This window comes from Hermetia illucens, chromosome 7 (assembly GCF_905115235.1).
Source record: "Hermetia illucens chromosome 7, iHerIll2.2.curated.20191125, whole genome shotgun sequence".
Taxonomy (NCBI): domain Eukaryota; kingdom Metazoa; phylum Arthropoda; class Insecta; order Diptera; family Stratiomyidae; genus Hermetia; species Hermetia illucens.
This window is the reverse complement of record NC_051855.1, coordinates 9,194,437-9,214,212: the sequence shown is the minus strand read 5'-3', so window position 1 is coordinate 9,214,212 and position 19,776 is coordinate 9,194,437. Positions and strand designations below refer to the sequence as shown.

General features: G+C 43.9%; 1 protein-coding gene across 5 annotated transcripts in view; it reads left to right on the top strand.

Moving 5' to 3' along the window:
- LOC119660936 (protein Gawky) overlaps nucleotides 1-18,796 on the top strand; it is a 47,503-nt gene extending 28,707 nt beyond the window's left edge. For 3 of the 5 annotated variants that reach the window (XM_038069932.1, XM_038069935.1, XM_038069934.1), the window contains exons 3-11: nucleotides 1,876-3,816; nucleotides 3,875-4,183; nucleotides 4,250-4,522; nucleotides 4,646-4,836; nucleotides 4,911-5,064; nucleotides 5,146-5,351; nucleotides 5,519-5,921; nucleotides 5,981-6,434; nucleotides 16,459-18,794. In XM_038069932.1, the coding sequence (XP_037925860.1) occupies nucleotides 1,876-3,816; nucleotides 3,875-4,183; nucleotides 4,250-4,522; nucleotides 4,646-4,836; nucleotides 4,911-5,064; nucleotides 5,146-5,351; nucleotides 5,519-5,921; nucleotides 5,981-6,434; nucleotides 16,459-16,601 (4,074 nt within the window). In that variant the 3' untranslated portion in view covers nucleotides 16,602-18,794. Of the gene's footprint in view, nucleotides 1-1,875; nucleotides 3,817-3,874; nucleotides 4,184-4,249; nucleotides 4,523-4,645; nucleotides 4,837-4,910; nucleotides 5,065-5,145; nucleotides 5,352-5,518; nucleotides 5,922-5,980; nucleotides 6,435-16,458 lie in introns of all 5 variants that reach the window. The other 2 variants (XM_038069931.1, XM_038069933.1) reach the window with 1 other exon arrangement.
- The last annotated feature ends 980 nt before the right edge of the window (nucleotides 18,797-19,776 follow it).

The window sequence follows — 19,776 nt, the reverse complement described above, 5'->3', positions numbered from 1 at the left end:
TCTTCCCTAATCCTTATTTTTCCTCTTTCCTCCCCACCACAATCTCTTCCCGCTCTTCCATGATAGTGTCTCCTCTTGCTCTTCCATGATAGTGTCTCCTCTTGCTCTTAAATCATTCCCTTCCTCGTTTCCGTAATCATTTCGTTTCCTCTCCTAATCTTCCCCTTCCCCTCACTCTTTGCCCGTTCATTATCCCCATCGCCCATCCCTAATCTGTTCCTTTCTCTCAGTCCATTTTTCCTTCGCAATCCGGTTTCTCTCCGGGTCGTTTTTCCCACATCTTCTGCAATAATACATGCTCCCTCCGCAATTCGATCTTTCTAGCCTTCCGTGAATACTTCACCTCCCACAATTCATTCTCTTTCTTCTTTCGCAGTCGGTTCTCCCTTCTGTCTTGCAATCGGATTTTCCCCTGATCTATCCACTCTTTCTTTTTTTTTTGAATCCACTTTCCTTTTACTTTTTGTCGTTTTCATTACTTTTCTCGCTTTCAATCCTATCTTTCCTCTCTTCTCCCCTCCCGTCTCTATCTCCTTCCATCCCTCCCTTCTTTCCTTCTCCCCTTCCCTGGCTTCCTCTTTCTCCCCCCCCCCCCCCCCCTCCCTGGCTTCCTCCTTTCCTCCCGCTCCCTGGCTTCCTCCTTTCCTCCCGCTCCCTGGCTTCCTCCTTTCCTCCCGCTCCCTGGCTTCCTCCTTTCCTCCCGCACCCTGGCTTCCTCCTCTTCCCTGGCTTCCTCCTCTTCCCTGGCTTCCTCCTCTTCCCTGGCTTCCTCCTCTTCCCTGGCTTCCTCTTCCCTGGCTTCCTCCTTTCCGCCCCTTCCCTGGCTTCCTCCTCTTCCCTGGCTTCCTCCTCTTCCCTGGCTTCCTCCTTTCCTCTCCCTCCCCCCTTCTTCCTTCTTTTCTTCCCAATACCCGTCCTTCTTTCCTTCCCAATCCCCGTCCTTCTTTCCTTCCCAATCCCCGTCCTTCTTTCCTCTCCTCTCTTTTTCCTTCTTTTCTCCCCCTCTCTCCACCCTTCCTCCTCCACTCCCTTTCCTTGCTCCTCCACTCCCTTCTCTTGCTCCTCCACTCCCTTCTCTTGCTCCTCCACTCCCTTCTCTTGCTCCTCCACTCCCTTCTCTTGCTCCTCCACTCCCTTCTCTTGCTCCTCCACTCCCTTCTCTTGCTCCTCCACTCCCTTCTCTTGCTCCTCCACTCCCTTCTCTTGCTCCTCCACTCCCTTCTCTTGCTCCTCTTCGCTCTCTTCCCTCCCTTCATCTTCTCTCCCCTCCCTTCATCTTCTCTCCCCTCCCTTCATCTTCTCTCCCCTCCCTTCATCTTCTCTCCCCTCCCTTCATCTTCTCTCCCCTCCCTTCATCTTCTCTCCCCTCCCTTCATCTTCTCTCCCCTCCCTTCATCTTCTCTCCCCTCCCTTCATCTTCTCTCCCCTCCCTTCATCTTCTCTCCCCTCCCTTCATCTTCTCTCCCCTCCCTTCATCTTCTCTCCCCTCCCTTCATCTTCTCTCCCCTCCCTTCATCTTCTCTCCCCTCCCTTCATCTTCTCTCCCCTCCCTTCATCTTCTCTCCCCTCCCTTCATCTTCTCTCCCTTCCCTTCATTTTCTCTCCCCTTCACCTTCTCTCTCCTTCCGTCACCTTCTCTCCTCTTCCTTAACTTCATGGGGGTTGTCCATTCCCTTCGCTTTGCTAAATTTCTTCCTCGTTCTTCCCCTTTTCTATAAACGTAGCCTGACTACATATTGTCCAGTCAATCTTTGTAATCCAATGACTTCTACTTTGGATCTCTTTATTTCGCGTCTTTACCTTAGTTCGAATACCAAATATTCATGTTGCTAATTTTCTTTTTGCTTTCTTTTCTCTTTTCATCCATATCAATAGCCTGGAAATAGTAACGGCAACAGTAACAATCCAAACGGAAATGGTGGATCAGCAACTGCTGCTGTAGTAGCAGCTGCGGCAGCCGCAGCCGCATCTGGTCTTGTAGGCGGGGGTACATCAGCAGCGGCCGCAAAAAATCAACTCGAGCAGCTAAATACAATGCGCGAAGCACTTTTCTCACAAGATGGATGGGGTTGTCAGCATGTTAATCAGGATACAAACTGGGACGTGCCCGGCTCACCGGAACCGCCGAAAGGTGATCGTGTTGGCGATTCGGGTGGCCCGCCAATGTGGAAACCGGCCATAAACAATGGTACTGACCTATGGGAGGCGAATCTCCGAAACGGTGGCCAGCCACCACCGCAACCTGTACAGAAAACCCCATGGGGTCACACTCCATCTACGAATTTGGGCGGTACGTGGGGCGAAGATGATGATGGATCGGATACGAGCAATGTTTGGACCGGGACCCCAACGAATCCAGCAGCTCCGCAGTGGTCCCAACCAGCTGGCAGCCTTTGGCCCCCAACGGCTCCGGGTGCCGTGGCGGTTGCAACGGCTCAGCAACAAAAGAAGGAATCTGACTGGGGTGGCTCGATTGGAACCGGTGCAACAGGAGCAGCCGGGGCTGGAGCCAACGCTTGGGGTGATCCACGCGACATTCGCGGTGGTGCACAAATCGACATTCGAAATGCGGATCCTCGCGATCTTCGTCCTGCCAGTGATCTCCGTCTCATTGATCCTCGAAGTGAAGCAATACGTGATATGCGCGGCGATCCGCGTGGAATTTCTGGAAGGTTGAATGGTACATCTGAAATGTGGGGCCAGCATCACACTCTCACCCACGGCCAGATCTCAATGAATAAAATGGTAGCACCAGTCGCAGCAGTCGCTGCGGTCACAGCAGCAGCGGCAGGAGGAGGTGCCGGTCCTGGAGCCGTGGTTGGAGCCAACAACTCGCAATGGGCCATGAGCCAACCCATGGGAGGCGGCGGTCCTAAAGATATCGCAATGTCAGGTGGGAAACCTACGGGATGGGAAGAACCCTCGCCGCCTGCCCAACGTCGTAACATTCCCAACTACGACGATGGAACCTCGTTGTGGGGTCAGCAGCAACGCGTGGCAGCTGGTGTCTCCCACTGGAAGGACATTGATATCTCGCGTAACCACATGATTCGCGGCTCTTTAGGGACCCAAGGAGGAGCGCCGCTAGTTGGAACGAATACGTCCACTCCGATTCCTCAGGCTGTCGGGGGTGGGCGACATGGGAATAGTGGTCCCAATAGCCAAATTAAGCCTGAAACAAGTATGTGGAGCCATGCTGGGCAAGCCAGTCGGAACAACGGATCTTGGGGTGACGATCAACACGGTGTCGGTGGTGGTGGTGGAACTGGATCGAATTGGGAAGAGAAGTCTGCAGCAGCTGCTGCCGCTGCTGCGGCGGCCATGGGTAACATCGGCGGAGGGGGAGTTGGAGTCAACGTGGGCGGCGTTGGATGGAATGACGCTTCTGCTTCGAATGCGTGGAAGAACCAAAACAAATCGCAGATTTGGCCTGACTCCGATTTATCAAACGAATGGGGAGGGCCTCACGGGGTTGGCGGCGGCATCAACAAGCCGCCTCAATCTAAATTAGGTGGCATGAGTAGCGAGTTGATCAGAAATAGCAAACAGTATCGCTTACTTGTGGATATGGGCTACAAGAAGGAGGACGTTGAGTTGACGTTGCGCGCGACCAACTTGAATGTGGACGAGGCTCATGAACTGTTGAGTTCCCGCCAAAGTGTTACTGGAGGTAGTTTGGACTCGTGGCGACGCAGTGATGACCCTCCATTTGTTGTTGGCAGTGGCGGAGGGACGGGAGGAGCTTTTGATCATTCAAATGCTTTTGCAGGGCGATTCCCTGGCACAGGTCCGCAGCCAGCAATGCAATTCCCACCGGTAAGTTGTTGCTTTTGTACATAATTTGACTTGTATTGGCTAATATTGTTCGTGACAGGTACAAAAATATTTAAATCAGGGTTCGCATGTTTCGGGGGCGCCAAATCTGTCGGGCGGATTTGGCGGTGGTGGCCAAGGCGGTGTTGGTCAAGGAGCCGGGGGTGCAGGTAGCCAAGGAGGCGTTAGCGCTGGTGGTGTTGGGGCTGGTTCTCATAATTCAGGTCAGCCTTCTACGCAACACTTGCGCATGCTCGTTCAACAAATTCAAATGGCTGTACAGGGTGGATATCTAAGCGGACAAATTCTAAATCAACCATTAGCACCAGCTACACTTATTTTACTTAATCAGTTGCTTAGCAACATTAAAGTGAGTAGTTTTAGATACTTCGCGGTGGTAAGTGTGTTTCTAATAAAGTTCATTTGCTCTTTTCAGCATTTACAAGGGGCACAAACCAGTATGCAACGTAATCCTATGAATAGTATGCAAATACCTTTGTCTATCGCTAAGTATAAGCAACAGATAGCCAATTTACAAAATCAAATTAATGCACAACAAACGATGTATGTTAAGCAGCAACAGCAACAGGCTGCGGCTGCTGCCGCGGCCACATCTCATGTTGGTAGTGCAAATAGTGAATATTTGAGAGGACAACACGATGCCATAAGTGCTCTTCAATCAAACTTTTCTGAGATATCTCTAAATAAGGTGAGTTCATTTTTCTTTAAAGTATTTTCACAGTCCTTACTGCAAGTGCGGAAAGGAATTTGGAATGTACTAGTTCTTCGAGTCTTTAATAATTTGGTTTCTTTTGAACTGTCATTCTTGCAGACTGGAGCATTTCAAGGTGCACCAAATCCACAATCGAGACTGAACCAATGGAAGCTTCCAGTATTAGAGAAGGAAGCTACTTCCGATAGTACTGATTTTTCCCGAGCACCTGGTCCAACGGTTAAATCGACATTATCGACAGCAACAAATGCCAATAATAATATAGGCACACTAGGCCTACAAGGCGATGTGTAAGTATCTTTGAAGCTATTCTTTAGTGGAATATAAATGATTTATTTTCTTTTGTTATGACTGTCGTTTACAGTAGTACATGGTCTTCCGCACGTAATCTCACTGACGGTTGGCCGTCCGATGCAAATAATGAAAATGAGAATAAAGACTGGCCAGCTGCACAGCCATCACCTGCAACTGCATTTACTGATCTAGTTCCGGAATTTGAGCCTGGCAAACCTTGGAAGGTAAGGTTTCCATTCTTCTTTCGCTTTCATTTCTCATCATATCCGAGTCATTCATTTGTTTCTGTGGTGTCCTCATTGCAGGGTAACCAAATAAAAACTATTGAAGATGATCCTAGTATAACACCGGGTAGCGTAGCTAGAAGTCCACTATCAATAAATCCAACGGCAAAAGACGTTGATCTCTTTGCAAATAGTAGTAAAACTTCACCGACTGATTTACCGCCATTAAGTTTATCATCGACAACATGGAGCTTTAATCCGTCTGGAAATCAACCAAATTTCTCAGGGTAAGTGTTTTGTTCTATATCATTCGATATCATTTCTAAGTTTTGCGCAAATCGTATGAATCGGGTTTCGATTTTATGATTTTTGGTTAGAGGATATCAGAAAATCCTGCCTTTTTATATTCCTGTCTCGTCTAAGCTGGTTGTGTTTTGTTTTGTTCAATTTGCAGTTGGTCCGATAATATTCCACAATCCAGTGCCACAACGTCTGAACTTTGGGGTACACCAATGAATAAGACTTCCCGCGGACCACCACCTGGCCTGGGCTCGAATAAATCAAATGTAGGTTTAGTTGGCCAAGGAGGCGGTGGCGTTGGATTAAGTGGCGTCAGTCAAGGTTGTGGTGTTAGTGGCAACGGTTCGGTTGTTGGTTCGTCTGCTGGTGTCGGTGGTGTATCAAATCCGTCGGTTAGTTCTAATGGTTGGATTGGTAGTAGTGTAGGCGGTCGGGTACCAAATTCGGCAACTGGCGGAGTTCCTGGCGGTTCGGGTGCATCGGGCAACGCGAACTGGTCCACGGCTAACTCAAACTGGCATTCAACGTGGCTCCTGTTGAAGAATCTAACGACTCAGGTAGTAATTTTGTCCATTATCAACTCATTTGCTATATAAAAATTGACTGTTTAATTCAGATCGACGGTTCAACTCTACGTACCCTGTGCATGCAACACGGGCCCCTACAAAATTTCCACTTATATCTGAATCAAGGAATTGCTTTATGTAAATACTCGACCCGCGAGGAAGCTAATAAAGCACAAATGGCTCTCAACAATTGCGTTTTGGGCAATACAACGATCTGCGCTGAATCGCCTAACGAAAGTGAAGTTCAAAATATTTTACAACATTTACCAGCTGTCGGTGGCGGCGGACAATCTCAGTCAGGTGGTTCGGTTGGCAATAATAATGCCGGCGGTGGTGGTGGAAGTAGCGGTAGTGGGGGAAGTGGCGGTTCATCTTCTGGCGGCGTTGGTGGAAATGTTAGCGGTGGTGGATTAGGTGTCCCATCAGCAGTTAATGTATCTGGAGGCGCTGGAGGTCAATCATCATGGCGTCCACAAAATCAAACTATACAATCAAGACCGTCAGGTAAGTGAGTTTGTATTATTTTCTTATTGTTAATAGACATTGCCTTTGTGATGTATTGGAAAAAACTTATTCGGATTTATATGAGAAAAACACCGTAGTGAGTGATAACTGCTGGATATGGTGTCTATCCGTGCTCTAGAAAAACAAAGAAAAAATTTAAACTGTTTGGACTGTTTTTAAATATTGATGAAGGGGGTGGTAAGTCGCTGCCGAAATATCTATTTACGTTCAAAACCAAAAATTGTAGTTTGGAGGAAGCAACCCTTTGTTGACGTTGCTACCTAGCTTTATACTGATGAAGGGGTTAGGGGAGCAGGTAGCAAGCTACCCCTTATCTATTAACCGATTTATTTCCACCGTTGCAAACTTGCGTTTTGCTTTGCGCTCTCCACTACTACTCGCTTGAGACTCTAATATACAATGAACATTTCACGTCGGCGAAGTTTAGCAAGGTATTGTTTTCGGCAGCTGCCTCTTGAATTCATGTAATTGTATGGATTGGTTTTTAAGGGGCAAGTGGTTATTATTGATATCACTTATATTAGTTTCGACGATTCCATATATGATTGAATTCAATGCTGAGGTAAGAATACTTTTAGCCACGTTTATTTTTATCATTTCCATAACATGAAATATGCTCCCACGTCATGTTCGATTGCATAACCATACGCTCTGGCATGATCCAAGTGGTTCGTTGCCATACAAAATCAGAATGAATCCCCTTGAAAAATGCCTCTATCAAACGTCTGGGCGTAATCGATGTAGCAATTAAACATTTTTTTCCTGTCTGTCCTACAACTACTTAGTTGATAATGAGTTGCAGTTTGCAAACTTTCAATCGAACTCGAGGTGCGCAATAATAATGGACACATTTTGAAGGGCTGGCAGGTAATCAATTTTGTCTCTTGGGGTTCTGAATCATGCCTTTTTAGGGGACAAGGTAGATAATCCCCGTGTTGAAAACGGGTGAAAATATATCCTGGCCCAATCTGATCTATATCATATGCTAATCGACCGTGCATTCTCATGAATTTCTAGTATCCAGTGCCCCTCCAGTATTTCGAGCTGTTTGGGACTCATCAAACCTCCTCATCGGAACATTCGCAAAATTGATGCCTGGTATAACAGCGAAATTGGCCTCTGAAAAAAGTGGGAGAAAAAAAGAAAGCTTTAAAGTGGCCAGCGAATACTTGCCTTGAGAAGAGAGTTGCTGCCCATGAGCGGGGTTATTCGGATCAAGGAATTTTGGTGGGGTGGCCAGGTTTTTGAATCTTACTTGGAAAACCTCCGTCAAGACCGATATAAGTCATTTTGGGTAAATTTCAGGTTTTGCTGAACGCCCTTAAGGTTAATTCCTCAAATCATCGGATATGTTCGGCCCCCGTAGAATACATAATTGCCCACATTGGATCTTGGTAGAATCCTAATAGGAAAAGAAGAGCAACTAGAAGTACCAAAACGCAGCACGGGGACTTCTTTTGCGCTCCTACTCGATATACTTTTTATCATTGCGTGTTATTGCCGGGAAGCGTTCCTTTTATGCTATTTTGGGAGTGCTATTGGAATGCTTCTTTGGTAAGCATTTGGCTGCTTTTCGCGCTTGTTAACAATCGCGACCAAAAATGCAGAACTGTCTGGTTTATATGTTTATATTTTTTGTGTGAACTTAAGCTTTCAGTCAATCGATTTTTTTTCTTCGCGTTTTTCTTTTAGATTTGCTGGTTGCGGCGTGGGGGGGGGAAGGCAAAAAAAATTAGTTTAATCTTAAATTCGTATATCCGGATTGAGTGACGAAGTTTTACAACTGAAAATTGCGAGTTGTTGTTTATTATTGAATTGATTTCGCTTACAACTTCTTTTTATATATTTTATTTTTCGCAGTCCGGAAACTTCCTCACGGCTGCTTCGAACTGTAAATATTTGAAATGCTTGGAATTAATAGCATTTGTAAAATAATTCATTTTAATATAAACTAATTCAAATGAAAAAATTTGGGAAAATATATGGTCGGCGCCATGGTAAACACATATCCTATGCTGAAACGCAACGCATTCGATAATTTAGCATGGCTACCACGATATTTTAATGAATTGTACCGAAGACATGCTTGCTGAAAAACCTAGAATTTTTAATTACAGCTTTATTTCGCTGGTCGTCCCAACTAGCTGCCATCAAAAAATCGTCGGAAAAAACCAACGGTAAGCATTTTCCGATGTCCTGTTTCTTACAATTTGTCTAATGTATACAATCTCTGTGAGATGCAAATTGTGTTAAAGTGAGGAAGTTAAACATAAAATACGTCTATCGCTTACCAATTCCGCCTTAATAATTTGGAGTATACTTTCCTCTACTTAGGAATATCGAATTGGTGGACCTCGGCGCAAAACCGGGATGTCTGGAGTTCCTTATTAAGGCAGGCCTAGACAGGATACCGGTTGTTGCGCCGTTGATGATGATGATACTTTCCTCCACATATTCCAAATCTTTAACAGACTTAATGAGGAAGAGCTAGGGCTGAGGTTCTTGAGGAAACATTTTCGAACAGACTTTGTCCACTGCAACCTTAAAATTACATGTTGCATCCCTCTGCTCAAGCAGCATGTGCTCAAAAACGATGTTCTTTAGCTCGTCCAACTGCCTACTCTGGATGTCCACCTTCGGCGCTAACTTCTGATTATATTCATTTGAAATGGAAAAGAAGTTACATCGTATGTACTACCAATCTTGTGTTTTGGGATTTTTGCCGGAATATAATTATATTACTCTTTCTTGATTTCACTAAGCAAATCACCAACGTCCTTATCAACTTCATGCTGCTTCCATGACGCGGCATATTCAAACTTAGAGGTTGAACCGCTGCCAAATTATTTTCTTATTGGTGACATGATTCCTAAATAAGAAGACCTGAAACCGTTTTGATAAAAACTAAAAGAGGTCTACTTGCCCATATTGTTGCAGAATAGAAGTAAGGACAAATGATGAATGAAAGTTCTCAAAATCTGAGATAAATTCGCTCCGAAATTTTTACTTAGCATGGATTACAAATCTAACATCCTTTCTTAACATAAAACCTGTTTCGTTACAACACTCCTAAGATGCCTTTATGTGTACTCAATTTATAAAGGTTCGGTTCTAGGTTAAGGAGCACCACAAGTGTATATTGCTATGCATCATCGGAGACTTCCGATATAGTGGAGAAGGATGCTTTCTACGAGCAGTTACCCGCAGTTTAGGGGAGGCCTCCTAATTTTCGATGGCCTTGTGAAGGTCTCTAACAGTCGACTTCTCATCTACGATGACGAGTAGCTGAAGAGATAGAAGGACCACTTCATCACGGATTTAACTGTATCACATAGGGTGAATTTCTGCCTTTGGCGTATGAATTGGACAGTCACCATAACATGCGGATAAGGACGGTTCCTCCAGGCAGAATAGAAACCATTTCAGCCATAAATGCATTCAACCGGGTAAAGCCGCTGAACTTCGACGGTTTCCCCGCAGAGTAATTTATTGCTGCACCTGCATTTCCTGTAAATCCGCTGTCCTAGAGAGTGGAAAGAGGGGATGATCGTTAATATTTCAAAGAAGAGCACCCGTTTTAAGTGAGGAGGGGTATCTGCATGCTACCTACTGTCGCGAAGATACACTGAGTAACCCGCTTGAGAATATCGATGAGTATTGGGCCGCCATCTCAAACATGCTCTTTTCTCCGGTGCTACGCAGGTCGTCGGTCACCTCCCGAAGGGAGGGGTCATTAGATCTGGTTGACTTGGGAATTATTGAAGTGGAAGACCGGAACCGTTTGAAGGCTCTCTGCGTATGATGGCGGTCGTGACATACTCGAACTCCGATACCGAGCGAACTCTTGGGAAGTTCAACGTAGTGTGTGGCGTGACAAAAGGGAATTTGCTATTACGCTGACCAGGGAAGCGGAAGATGCCGCAGAACGCAATGATTTCAATTGTATATACCGCATTACCAAAGGACTTGGGGCCAAGCAGGAGTGAATTAATTGACCTAATAATCTGTTAGATAAAGTTCCAAACTCAGATCACCGTTACTTAGAATTTAGTCTGACTATTGTAGACGAACAGTCTGTAATACAAAGGTGAAATCCTAGGAAAACGGATTGGACAAAGTTCAGGGAACTTCTTGTCAACAAGAAGTTCTCTAGACGATTAAGGGCCCCTTTGACGATGGAAGGTCAATTAGCAACTTAATCGCACATTTTTTGTTTCATTTTTGAAGAGGTTTGTCCTGTTTCCCGAGGACAGAGCGGTATTCCTTGACGCGTTGTCCGTCTCGTATCAAAGAAGTCTCTCCGAGAGGTAACTCTCAATTATTCGAGCTAATTAACCCAGTTTAGATAGGGTGCCCTTGATGCAACCCCAGTTGGCCGGGTTAGAAGCATTCCTGATATCCAGCGTCACAATCGCGCAGCACTTACCAGCGGCCAATTTCAGGTTTTTTTGTACGAAGGGATATTATTACCAATTCGTCTACAAATCTCTCGTAGCTCCTTCTCGGTCACCCCGGGGATTGTGAAGATGTCCTGTTGGAGCGTTGATTTTCTTCCTGTTGGGGGGAAAAGGATTGCGATTATTTTGAGTAAGAGCCTCGGGTATTTGACTTGTGGTGATTTTTGTCCACGAATCTTGATGATTACAACTTTGTAAGCAGCGCCTCAGGGGTCCATATTTGTCTCAAGGCACATCTGCTTGTAGCAATTCCATGTACTTTCCCGTATAGTCTTTTTAAGGCTACTTTGAAGATCGGGGTATTCTTTCTTCGGATGCCGATGTTCTGACTTCCCTCTTGTCCTTTAGCAAAGCCTGCTCGCTCGTAGACATGACGTTCTCAACAGTAGTTTAGTTTCCTACTGTAGTGGAACTTCTGTCGCGGCATTGTAGAGCCGCATGCCTCAGTTACCTGATGACACAACTAGCCCACTTTTTTCAGAGTCATTCTCTTCGGGTCGTGATCTCCTTCTGAAGCCGCCAGGAATGTCTCTTTCTCCGCATGCCCACATCGCCGCGTTTCCAGATCAGTCTTTCACCCACATAGCACTAGCGTAATTTGGGTAAGATTCACAAATTCCCGCCACGTCCTTCCTGCACCTTCTGGATCTATGGTGCTTACTAGTACATGCTGCTTAAAAGTGACCGAAATCGAGGCATTTGAAGCATCCGTGATTCAACCGTCTCGTAAATCTCGTCGAGGTCTTTGTCCTCGATTATTATTTGTTGCTTTCGAGATTTCACTTCAGCTTGGTCGCCTAGTATCTTTTCCACTTGGTCGCGAAAACTATCCGCTGTCTTCTCGCTAGATTTGTTTAGCATCAGTGTCAAACATTTGACTTTCCAAAGGATATCGGTGTAAGATAGATCTCCTTTCTTGGAAGTAATGATTATTTCTGGATCTTTTTCCTCTTCTGCCGCTTCTTGTCGCCCACCTTCGTTCGTTGTTCAGGCTTACGAGCTTCTACTTTCGGCGAAGAGGCTTTGCTTTTTTTCTTGGCCGCTTGTTGGGCATAAACGGGGTTTATGTATATCATCCTTACTTCATTTTTCCGCGTTCTCATCTACCTTGTGGAGGAGAGGTCACCTGTGTCTCCCCCATGACTTTGCCACATGATGCTAGGATGTTTTTCTCCTCCACCGCCCTAATATAGGACAACTTAATACCCGGTATCAGGACCCTGATATTTTTGTGGATATTTCACTTCTTCTTGATAAAATCACAGAATTCTGGTTGCCTTACACGCTCTTTTTTTATAGCATCAGTAGTTATGTCAATCCCGGCACTATCCAAGTTGGTTTCTTAGTCTCGCGATGAATCTCGACTTCTTAGGGGTAAGGTGCTTTTCAAGCTTTGAGCTCTTGCGAAAGGATTCGTGGTGGATCTCATCGCAGATTTGTTTATTCAGAGCATTGCGATGAGCGCAGCTCGTAGACTAATTTCATTAGATATATGGGGAAACATTGGATGTTCGGGCACAGAGCATTGGGGAATTATTGGGAGAACTGAATCTAGTTTCCGCATACCTTTTGATTCTCGGATCCCCATACATCTGTTTGGTAGAAGGTATGAAGTTATCTTGAAATGAAGAAGAAACTTCGACGAACCAGAAGAATGCGTGTCAAGATATACTGGCGTCTTCTACACCGATGATGGAGCAGAAGTCTATGTCTAGAAGAAAAGCGAGGACTGAGCTTTTCCCTTGGGATAGTAAGCAACGGTCTTTCAAGCAAAAGTGTATGCGATCCTAAGGCCGCCAACCTGGATAATGGACGAGTGGTTTAAGGGCAGGTCCATCGTTATCTGTAGCGATAATCAAGTTGAAATGGGCAGTGCTTTGATTACGTCAAAAATCGTTCAGGAATGTGGAAACCGATTGAACTCTGGGTATCCGGTCATTGTGGGGTAGAGGGAAATAAAATCTCGAATGTTTTAGCAAGAAGAGGGTTCAATTTCCGTTATACCCGGACCGGAGCGAACCAGCAATTGGGGTGCCAGTAGCATTAGCTAATGCTACTATCACAAACGGGGAACAAGCTTCCCATAATGACAGGACGCAGAGGTTTAATGCTGCTAAGCATACCAAGCTTTTCCTGACAGAATTTATTTAATATTTTCTATGTGCGTGCTCCGCCTATGGACGCATTAGGCATCACCTTTTTGGAGTTGATGTATTCAAGTGCAGGGGATATCATCACATCCACTAATAGAAATCCTGAGGAATCCTGGATATTTCCCGGGGGAATGGAGTACAATGAATCACGAGGGTCTGTTTGAATTTGCCTCTTCCCCACTTCAAACACATACACGCATGCGAAAGAACTTGCATGTAGTCGCAAATATGTCGATGGTCCTGTGAAGAACGTTAACGACTTCTCCTTGTACAGCCTAGTTGCTTCTGTGATCTGTTCAATCCCTTCACAGAACTCCCTAAAGCTGTTCCGTTTCGCTTCCCTGATGGCGTTGCTATACGCAGTCAGTGCATTTTTATACCTCCGCCAGTCCCCGGTTCGTTTTGCCCGGTTAAAGAGTTTTCGTACCTCCGTTCTCATTCTGGCTAAGTTTCTGTTCCACCATGGTACATCCCTTGATGACTTGACTGTCTTGGCCGGACAGCTGGCCTCATATGCGTCAATGACGATTGTGTTGAGGTCTTCCACCACCGTTTCTAATTCTAATTCGCTCCTGATGTCACCGCTCCCTTGAAGGTGGGCAATGTTGTTGCTCAGGTGCGTTGCGTAGGATTCCCAATCCGTTCTCTTGGGATTCCTTATTATTCTTTTTATTTCGGAGTTACCCTCAATGTCGAATCTGATTATCCTGTGATCAGACATTGAGGGTTCATCCGACACCCTCCAATTCCTGACCATCCCGTTAATTAGGGTATTTCCTAGAGTTATATCTAGTACCTCTTGTCTGGTGCTGGTCACAAATGTTTTAGTGTTCCCTACGTTGTATATTTCTAACTTATTACTAAGAATAAATTCGAGAAGGTACTCACCTCTACGATTAGTGTCACTGCTTCCCCACACTTCGTGGTGGGCGTTGGCATCGCAGCCGAGAAGAAGTGGTAACGCCCTCTCCTCGCAATACTCCGTCAGCTTTGCGACTTGTTCCGGTGGAGCCCGGCTCTCGTCTCCTGGGAAGTATCCCGATGCTACCACTACCTTTCGAGTGCTCCTCCCGGCTTCCAATGAGACTTGGATAGCCACAAGGTCCCCGGTTAAGAACTCTGAAAGACATATGTATTTTAAACTAGGTTTGAGAATTATGCAAGCTCTTGGTTTTTCACAAGAGGAGTCCCAAATTACCTGCATGTCTCCTCCTTGCAGACCGCGAATCTGCCCCCGGTACACCCAGGGCTCCTGAGCCAGCACTATTCCAATGTTCTCCTTGGAATTTGCCCTTGCAATCACTGCAGATGCAGCTCTCGCATGGTGGAGGTTTATCTGGGCTATCCTAGTGCTGGCCATTGACTCCGTTATTGTTTGGAGCTCTTCTCCACTGTCGGAGTGTCACCCTCCTCCTCCGACATGGCGCTTTCCTGCGCGTCGCTGTCCACCCCGAGCCCTAGCAGTCCTAGGTCTAGGTCGTCCAGCTTCTGCTCTTCACTGGGCAGCAGGTCTATTTCCCCGGTTGATCCCGTTCTTTCCGCCTCTATGGCTTCCGCGACTTCTTCAGGGACCTCGGTAAGTTTTCCACCCGATGCCTCCTCCGAGGTCTCTTTCCTTGGCTTTTCCTTGTGCACATGCACGGGTATGTTGCCAAATCGGTAGTTGATATGACAACTCCGACGTTTAATTGCCTCTAGGGATCGGTCATCTACCCCGATCGTGAGGAGTTTACCCTTTCCCTCCACCTTGCTTCTGAAGACTCTCCATAGTCGAGTATGGAGATCTTCGTTCTGAGCAATTCGGAGTCTCATGAGGTCTTCTGTTACTATTGCCGCGGCCTTTGGAAGAAAAACTGTCACCATGTGGGCTCCTGGTATATCATCTCCAGCACATGTTGACAGTTCCACCCCTTCCGAGCCTGGCAATCTAGGAATTATGGTTCTGACCCATTCTGCGGTACCTTCCGTCGCGCAGTCCACCAGTATAAGGCCTGGTCGAAAGCGTATCCCGGTGAACACCAGTTTCGACGTCCAACCCTTGATCATCTGCTTGACGACAAGTTCTTCAATGATTTCCTGTTCCTCCCGAGTGAGTATTTGCTCGGGAAACATTTTTGGCAGTATGGCCAGTCGAATGCCCTTGACCGCACTAGCATAGCTAATGCCGGGCTTCCTGGGTCCTGCCTTCACTCCTGACCTGCCCGGGTTTTCTCTTCCCGTGGGTTCAGGTCTGGGTTTTTTGGGAGCATTCCCTTCATGCGGGCTGATCTCTGCTGCTCCCCGCTTTCTCGGCTCCGGTAGAGATGGCTTAGGTCTGTCCTGAGCTTTCTTAAGGGCCTCTTCTGGTTTCAGGCCTTCCTTCAAATAGCGCAGGTACCATTTAACCCCGGCGCCACGGAGACCTGTCTCCTTCCTGACGTCTGTTATATTTATCTCAGACGTGCTTTTGCTGGTCCCTGCTCTTTAAGCAGTGATGTTCGTTGGCTGTAGTCCATGCAGTATACCAATGCTCACCTTGGATCCACTGCTTGACGTCCCAACTTCTTCCTTCTTGGGTGTAGTCACCTGGCTTTCAGTAATTCGGAGACGTGCCTCCGCCTGATTAACCAGTTTTGGTGCGGTACGGGGCCCCGCTTTTTTGGTTTTTGTTTTTTTTTTTCCAGTTTTGTACTCATTTGATTCCCACGAGTATGGGGGTTAAGAGGTCCGCCGTGCCATAGCCCCCCGTAGCACGGTAAGATCTAACTTACTCACTGAGGCGACCAGGTATCAGTGAGGCTCCGTTCGAATACAGTCAGTTACCCCCGACTGCAAACTATCCAATGGGCACGGTTCGCATGACACCCTGGATTGGGGGAGGTGTTTTTCGACTCCCCAGTTTAGATCCGTAGCGTTTTGTTAATAGTAGGGTCACCTCGTACAGGGTGTGGCTATCACCACTCACTAACGGTCTTGGTAGACGAGAGGCTTGGCCCCTGAAAAGGCACACACCGTCCCAGAGGAGAGACAACTCATCCTTAGAGATAGATAGGTTGGCCTCAGGGAGCTATGTTCCGCATCAGTCTATCCTGCAGTACACTGCTTGACCCCTCCCAATTGGTAACAGTTAGTTTTTCTATAGCTGAAGCTTTAAAAATGGTCGAGTTGGTTCAGGGATCTCATGTCCCGGATTGTGTCAATGTTATTTGTTTTGGTTTTTGTGGTTGTTCAGCTTCAACAGCATTAAATAATGGAGAATTAAATAGGAAAAGAAAAATGGTAGTAAAGAAGAAAACTAAGGACTGAAAAAGGTAGATTAGCAACTCGCACCATGCGGATTAGGCTGAAATAGAGCCGCAATAGTGTACCCCTACAAATAAAATGAACTTATGTGATCCCTTCGGTTTATTTCAGATACGTGGGGTGGTGGGTCGGTATGGCCTAGCCCAAATACAACAGCCAACTTATGGACCTCACCACTTGATGGCGCAACCGAGCGGGGTACTCCATCGAATTTAAAGTCATTCTTACCAGAAAACCTACTTGAATTAAATTAATAGATGGAAGAAAAAATTTTATTTAGTTTATATGAGAAGATAAAAAAAACAAAGCTACAAATGAAGAATGAGTAATTAGATAATAATAGCGTGGTATTACGATAAAACACAATACTGAAATTATATATTACCAATTTTAAGTGTAATTGCTAAAAAACTAAATGACAAAGAAGCGAAACACAACAAATCATGATTGAAATTTAACAGAAATAAGGTAGTAGGTCTTAAGTGAATTTCTTATATCCGTGAGCATTAGCTGTACATATATCTATTTATATGTGCAAACTTGGTGTATATATTAAAGTAGATGTTGCGGAAAGTTCAGGACATGATTAGAAAATCCTAAGACTTTAAACATGAAAACTTACAACACAAGAGATGTAACTTGTAATTTCACAAAACGCTGCAAAAGGTACGATTCATGCATATGTATTTATATATGCATCCGGATGTGTATATGTGACTATCTAAGAGTACACACCTATAGATATATAAGTATCTATGCATGAGAGAAATTAAATATATATTTTTATTTAAGTTAACTAATTAGATAAGGCGAATGCAACAAGGTTTTTTTCTAGGAATACAAAGATTCAATGTTTACAAATCAGATATAAAGTGAAAGAAGAAAAATAATTATGCATGTAATATATATAAGAATATATATTATTGATGATAGTCATCTTTAGGCTATTAGAAATTTTACAACTACAACACGTCGTCGTAGTAGTGTGTGATCTTTAAGCGAATAAATAATAATTGTAACTGCAACAACAAAATCCATATTCGGGAAACCTTGCTACTGTGTATTCAAAGTTTATATTATGTATAGATTGTAAGTTGAAAATAAAGTTTTAAGTTCGGGGTGATCGAAAGAGTATACAATAAAAAAAAAAGTAAAAAAAAAAACCAAAACAACACTTATAAGATGAAAAACAAACGACTTATTATCTGAAAGATGCAATCTAAACAAAAGAATGAATACGAAAATCTATATATATATATATGTATATATATACATATTGAAATAAATGAACTAACTGTATATTTATATTATAGGTTTATGACATGCATATGTATGCACACACACACATCTCTAGTAAAAATTGAACCAAAAAAAGAAAAAATATAAAAAAACAGGAAAACTAAAAACTCCTTCTTTTATCAAAAAAAAACTGCAAAACATACACAAAAACGAAACCTAAATACGAACGAAACAAGAACCTAATAATCAATACACGTACATAATATAACAAAATTCTCATGAAATTAAAAACAAGCTAGGCTAAATCGTCTTATACGTGGTGTGTGTATTTTCGCTCGGTATTGAAAATCAAAAACTAGTAAAGCAAATGAATAATAGATAAACCAAAAATCATCAACACACACACAACAAAAATTCTTTAGTGAATTTTAGAAGAAAAAAAAAAGAAAATCATTAGCGCTAGATAAAACTCTAAACATAATAAATTAACATTAAAACTGCAAGCCAATAAAGAGCAACTCGTTGCCGCAGCCACTACTGTAATTGCAGCGTCGTCATGATGTTTGGTTGTATAATGTGAATGGTGATCGTGTCTCATGCTTAATCGTGATTTCCAACTCGCCAGTCCTATCAGTTTTCTTTCTCTGAGCTTTCCTTCTCTTTATAATTTAGATGCACATCATATGAACGTCAGCGAAACGGAGATACGAACAAACAAAAAAAAAAATAAAAAGAAGGAAGTAGGACAATTGGTTAAATTAAAACAGTAAATCGCAAAAAAAATTGTAGATATTAGATTTTAGGGAGTGTTTTTCTTTTGTTTCTTTCTGGAAGCATAAGAAGCTGAATTCGTAGAGGAAAACGAAATACATGTGAAGTCAACATCTAATTGTAAGGGGGATGAAGTTGAAAAGCTAACTATGGACGACTTCCTTTATTTTTTTTTTTTAATTATTGCTCTAAGGGAATGCCGACCCAAAATGAAAACGCGAAAGTGTTGAAACAACTATCATGAAAATCCAACAAACCTGAAAAATGAAAAAAAATCAACCACTCAAAGAAACAAATATAAAAACTTGAAAACTTAACTGTGAGAGATAAAACATAATAATCGTATGTACCCTTGTATTTTTTGTATGTAAGGTCAATTATTTTTTATTTTTGTTTTTAGGTCGTAAGTAAGTGAAAAAATATATATTACACATACACGCATATTTTTTTGTCGCTAGTTATGTCATCCACGGAACTGGAAGGAGATCAATTCAGTAATTAGAATTGATTTGGCCTTGAGCTTAGTTTGAAAACTCAACGTTTGAGCTTATACTACTGTGCCTAAGAAATAACGACTTATTTTGAAGTCTCTTTAAATTCCTTATTCTTCCAATTCTACTTGCTTGCCCCTAATTGAATCTTTCTCAGACAAAATACACATTTATCCGAATCCTTTGGAAAGTTACACGGGTCGGCCACCTTTTGCAGTGGTCTTTAATGCTTCCTTCAGTTCAACTTGTCTTTTTTGAGTCTAAACGGTGTTCCTACCGGTCCCTTGAGTATTTGTAGTAGCGAAAAGTCACACGACACTGAATTCCGGGATTATCATGGCTGCGGATCGAATCTCTAGTGAGATGGTCTCCAAGAACCAATTGACCGCGAAATAGTGTAATATCATATCTGTATGAAAAACGAAGCGCGGAGTAGTTTTCTCTCACCGTATTCTTTTGTATTTCTAGCTCAAATTCATCCTGTTCCACTTTGCTTTGGCAGATATTGACAGTGCAGCTCCTTTTCTACTGGTGAAAACAGTCCTTCTACTATGGTTACTCCTGGCATTTATTAGGTTGTTGCAAATGAAATGTCGGATATTTGAGTAAAATTTCAAAAAACTATAACTTTTATGAAAATTAATTTTATTAGTCAAAATAAGAACCAGCAGCTTCAATGCACTTCTCCCAACGAGATACAAGGGCATTTATTCCAGTTTCGTAAAAGTCTGGGTTTCTAGAGCTAAGAAATTCTTCAAAGGCATTTTTGACAGCTACTTCATTGGTGAATTGTTTCCCCGCCAAAAAGTGATCTAAATGCTTAAAAAAGTGGTAGTCGGTTGGCGAGAGGTCGGGTGAATATGGTGGATGAGGAAGAGTCTCATATCGTAATTCATTTAATTTTTGGACCGTCATTCTGGAAACATGA